The sequence below is a fragment of the Macadamia integrifolia genome, chromosome 6, assembly GCF_013358625.1.
Source record: "Macadamia integrifolia cultivar HAES 741 chromosome 6, SCU_Mint_v3, whole genome shotgun sequence".
Classification (NCBI taxonomy): domain Eukaryota; kingdom Viridiplantae; phylum Streptophyta; class Magnoliopsida; order Proteales; family Proteaceae; genus Macadamia; species Macadamia integrifolia.
The window spans coordinates 27,258,848-27,262,993 of record NC_056562.1 but is presented as its reverse complement, the minus strand read 5'-3'; the positions used below and the strand labels follow the sequence as shown (position 1 = coordinate 27,262,993).

Below are 4,146 nucleotides of genomic sequence, written 5' to 3'. Positions count from 1 at the left end.
TGCAACTCATAAATGGAACTAGGTTTGGTTCAACTTTGTTGCAGGTCTTGTTCCTAACAACTGGAAAGATATTTGGGGCTGTAAGTTCGAGGGTTCAGGTCGCCTATGATAAAGGTTCTCATGCTCGAAATCTCAAGTTCATCTGAAGAGTATCCAGAGAGATCGATCTCCAATACTAGGGCTGGAGATACCGTCCAGAACAGGGTATTCTCAGGTTTGGGAAGAAATCAGCAAAGAAATAGGGAAAATATCACAGAAAAGAAGAAGATAAGAAGGAAAAAAGAGAAGAGTTCAGAGAGAGAACTTTAGATAAGCAGCCCACGACAGCCATAATTTCATCCACAATATGATTTTAGTTTCATTCAATTCTAATTCTCAGTTGAGTTCAATAAATCTATTTAAAGACTGAAAACAGACATACTTTCCTATTTGAAAATTGAAACAAATATTGCATCTAACTAAAATAGAAATAAAATCTCACTCAATTGAAAATATACCATACTAATACTATATCTAAAAAAAAGGAAAGTAAATAAAATATATTTCTAAATCCATCGCCTAACTGCATCACCATTCTTTTTGCGCATGATATCCCAAGTCGATTTAGTTGAGAAAGAACCCGAAGAGTGTCCTTTCCACACTTCTATATCCAGCTCAGAATGGTGGAGTCTAGGAATAGACTGAAGTCATCCCCTAGCTTCCGCAAGATCCAAGGTTGTAGTGGGACTCGAATGCCATTCACCATCTCTCAAAATTTCTTCAACTCGGGCCAAATGTGTTGAGCCAGCATTATACCTTATCCTGTCACCAAATCTTTTAATGAGAATTCCACTCAGATGCCAATTATCCAACCTTAGCTTAGTGTTGTTACTATTACCAATAATGTGCTACACAAAAGCTTCCATTATACTTTATAATTTTCCTCCAAACACATGAGGCATTACTAATGGCCTTAATAGTCCAAATAGTATCTAGATACCTCTTATAGATCCAATCCACCCAAATAATCTTTCTGTGAGAGACTATGCACCAAATTTGTTTCATGATGCCTGCCACATTCATATCCTTGACACGTTTGAGCCCTAATCCCCTTTCCTCCTTAGGCTTACATATAGCATCCCAAGAGATATAATGCAGCTTCTTCTCTAAAGAAGGACCAGACCATAAAAGTTTGAGAAAATGGACTCCACTTTAGCTATGAAATTACCTGGAAGGCAAAAAATTCCTGACCAGTAGATATTACATCCTTGAAGCACCGAGGATATCAACTGTATTCTTCCACCAAGGATATCAACTATATTCTTCCTGCATATGAAAGCAATCTTTCTTTCCATCCTTTGAGTTTCTTCTGAATTAGATCTAAAATTGGGTTGCAGTCTCTCATTGTAAGCTTCCCTGAAATAAGAGGAACACTAAGGTATCGAATTGGTAATTTGGTTTCCCGAAAACCCGTTAATTCCAAAAGTTGCATACTGCTAGTTTGACTGAGGCCCCTTAAAATAATAGAGGACTTAGCCCTATTAAGTTGCAACCCAGAGAAGGATGCAAACTCATCTAGAGCCCCCAAACTAGCTGTGACCAAATCATGAATAGCCTTTACAAAGATCATAAGATAATTTATGAAGATTAGATGGGAAAGTTGACTAGGTTTGCATCTGGGAAGGAGTGTGATTTTCCTATCTACTTCAAGCTTCCTCATAACACTAGAAAAGCCCTCTATTACCATAGTAAACAGATAGGGTGAGAGGTGATCTCCCTGCCTAATTACACACAACCCACCCAGAAGGCTCCAATGTACAATTTGCCCCACGACCTGCTGTACCACTAACACAGGGGCAAATGACGCCATAGAGCCAAGTCATACTGCCCATACCGATGGACAACGTGAAAGTGATGGAAACGTTCCAGAAGTTTAGGCCTCCCTACTTTGGTGGGATTGCGCAGGATCCTTTGGCACCCACCAAATGGGTAGAGGGAATGGAAAAGGCATTTAAGGTAATGACCTTCACTGAAGCATATAAATTGATGTGTGCCGACTACCAACTACAAAATGAGGAAAATGCATGGTGGAAGTCCACTGAACCCATCCTAGTGGCCCTACAGCCTAACCTCACATGGGAACACTTTAAAGTGGCATTCTACAACTACTTCCCAGACAGTGTGAGGGAGAGGAAGGAAACAGAGTTCATGGAGTTAAAACAAGGGTCCAACTCTGTATTGGAATATCGACAAGATTTTGAGAAGTTGTTCTTCTTTGCACCTGAGCTTTTGAAGGGGGATCAGGAAAAGGCGAAGAGATTTGAGAAAGGATTAAGACCCACTATAGGGTCTGTGTTAGTGGCTCAGTACCTCCACAGTTATGCTCAGGTGGTTCAGGCTGCCAAATCCATTGAGGATAAACAAAGAGAGAACTATCATGCCATCCAAGGGAAAAGGACAGTGGCACCTAGCAAGTTTGGTAAGGGGACATATTCTAGTGCAGCCTCAGGTCAATATAGAAGACTAGAAACAGGACAAGCACCACCACTACCTAGACCCATGGTAGCACAGTCTCAGACGGTCCCTTTAAGGTGTTTTGTCTGTCAGCAAACGGGTCACTTTGCAAAGAATTGCTCACAGAGGAGACCGGGTGACCCCTATGTAGGACCAACCAGATTATTGCAGCCATTATCCGCCACCCATCTGGCTCAGGCACCACAGGGAGCTAGACTGCAAGGGAAAGTGTTTGCACTGACTACTGAGGAAGTGGGGCATCGCCTGGAGTAGTCACAGGTACCTTGTTGATATCGATGACCCCTGCATATGTTTTGTTTTATACTGGTGCATCACATTCATTTGTATCCCCCACTTTTGCCGCTAAGATGAATATCAAGCTAAAAATGTTAACACACAAGGTAGTAGTTAGCACACCAACTGGGAGTGAGGTAGGATTAGAGGAGATTTATGAGCCGTGTCCTATATTAAGTCTATGGACGGGACATCATTTCCCATTTGATTAAATTAGAGATGCGTGACTTCGATGTTATCTTAGGTATGGATTGGTTATCTGCCTATAGGGCATGTGTTTTATGTGTTGAGAAGAAAATTGTATTCAAACTTCGAGAAGGAGGTGAGTTTGTTTACAAAGGGAGAAAAGTCAAAAAGTCCAAGAGACTAGTGATAACTACACTTGAAGTGAGGAGATTACTAGAGCAAGGATGTGAGGCTTATTTGGCATCTGTGATTGACACAGCTAAGGAAAGCAAGTCAGTAGAGGAAATAGAAGTAGGGGGAGAATTCTCAGACATCTTTCTTGACGACTTACTTGGACTACCCCCAGACCGAGAGACTAAATTCACTATTGATCTGATCCCTAAGGCAGCACCTATACCAAAAGCTCCATATAGGATGGCACTTTTAGAACTGAAGGAGTTTAAGGAACAATTACAAGATTTATTGGAGAAAGGGTTCATCCGACCTAGTGTGTCCCCATGGGGAGCACCGGTACTCTTTGTTAGGAAGAAGGATGGGAGTATGAGAATGTGCATAGACTACAGGGAACTCAATAAGCTAACTATCAAGCATAGGTATCCGTTGCCTAGAATCGATGATCTCTTTGATCAGTTGCAAGGTGCAACCACGTTCTCCAAAATTGACCTTAGATCTGGTTATCATCAACTCAAGATCAGAGAGGGTGACATCAGGAAGACAGCTTTCAGGACACGTTATGGACACTATGAGTTCCTAGTTATGCCATTTGGACTAACTAATGCCCCTGCAGTGTTCATGGAGTTGATGAATATCGTATTCCATGATATGTTAGATAACTTTGTCATCGTGTTTATTGACGACATTTTGATCTATTCGAAGAGTCAGGAGGAATATGCTACCCATTTGAGATTTACCCTTCAGAGATTGAGAGAGAAGCAGTTGTATGCAAAACTCAGTAAATGTGAGTTTTGGCTTACACAAGTGCATTTCTTAGGGCATGTTGTCTTAGTGAAGGGCATTGAAGTTGATCCCGGAAAGGTAAAGGTTGTGGTAGAATGGGAGGCACCTAAGAATGTAGGTGAAATTCATAGTTTCTTGGGGTTAGCAGGGTACTACAGAAGGTTCATTGAAAATTTCTCACGCATTTCTGGACCTATGACTCGACTAACACAGAAG

At 41.3% G+C, this 4,146-nt stretch overlaps 1 protein-coding gene across 1 annotated transcript; it reads left to right on the top strand.

The window, feature by feature from the left end:
* The first annotated feature begins 1,875 nt into the window (after nt 1–1,875).
* On the top strand, nt 1,876–2,766 carry LOC122082187. Its single transcript, XM_042649664.1, has 2 exons — nt 1,876–1,995; nt 2,104–2,766. The coding sequence occupies exons 1-2, from the start codon at nt 1,876–1,878 to the stop codon at nt 2,764–2,766; spliced, it is 783 nt and encodes a 260-aa protein (XP_042505598.1).
* Nucleotides 2,767–4,146: the final 1,380 nt, after the last annotated feature.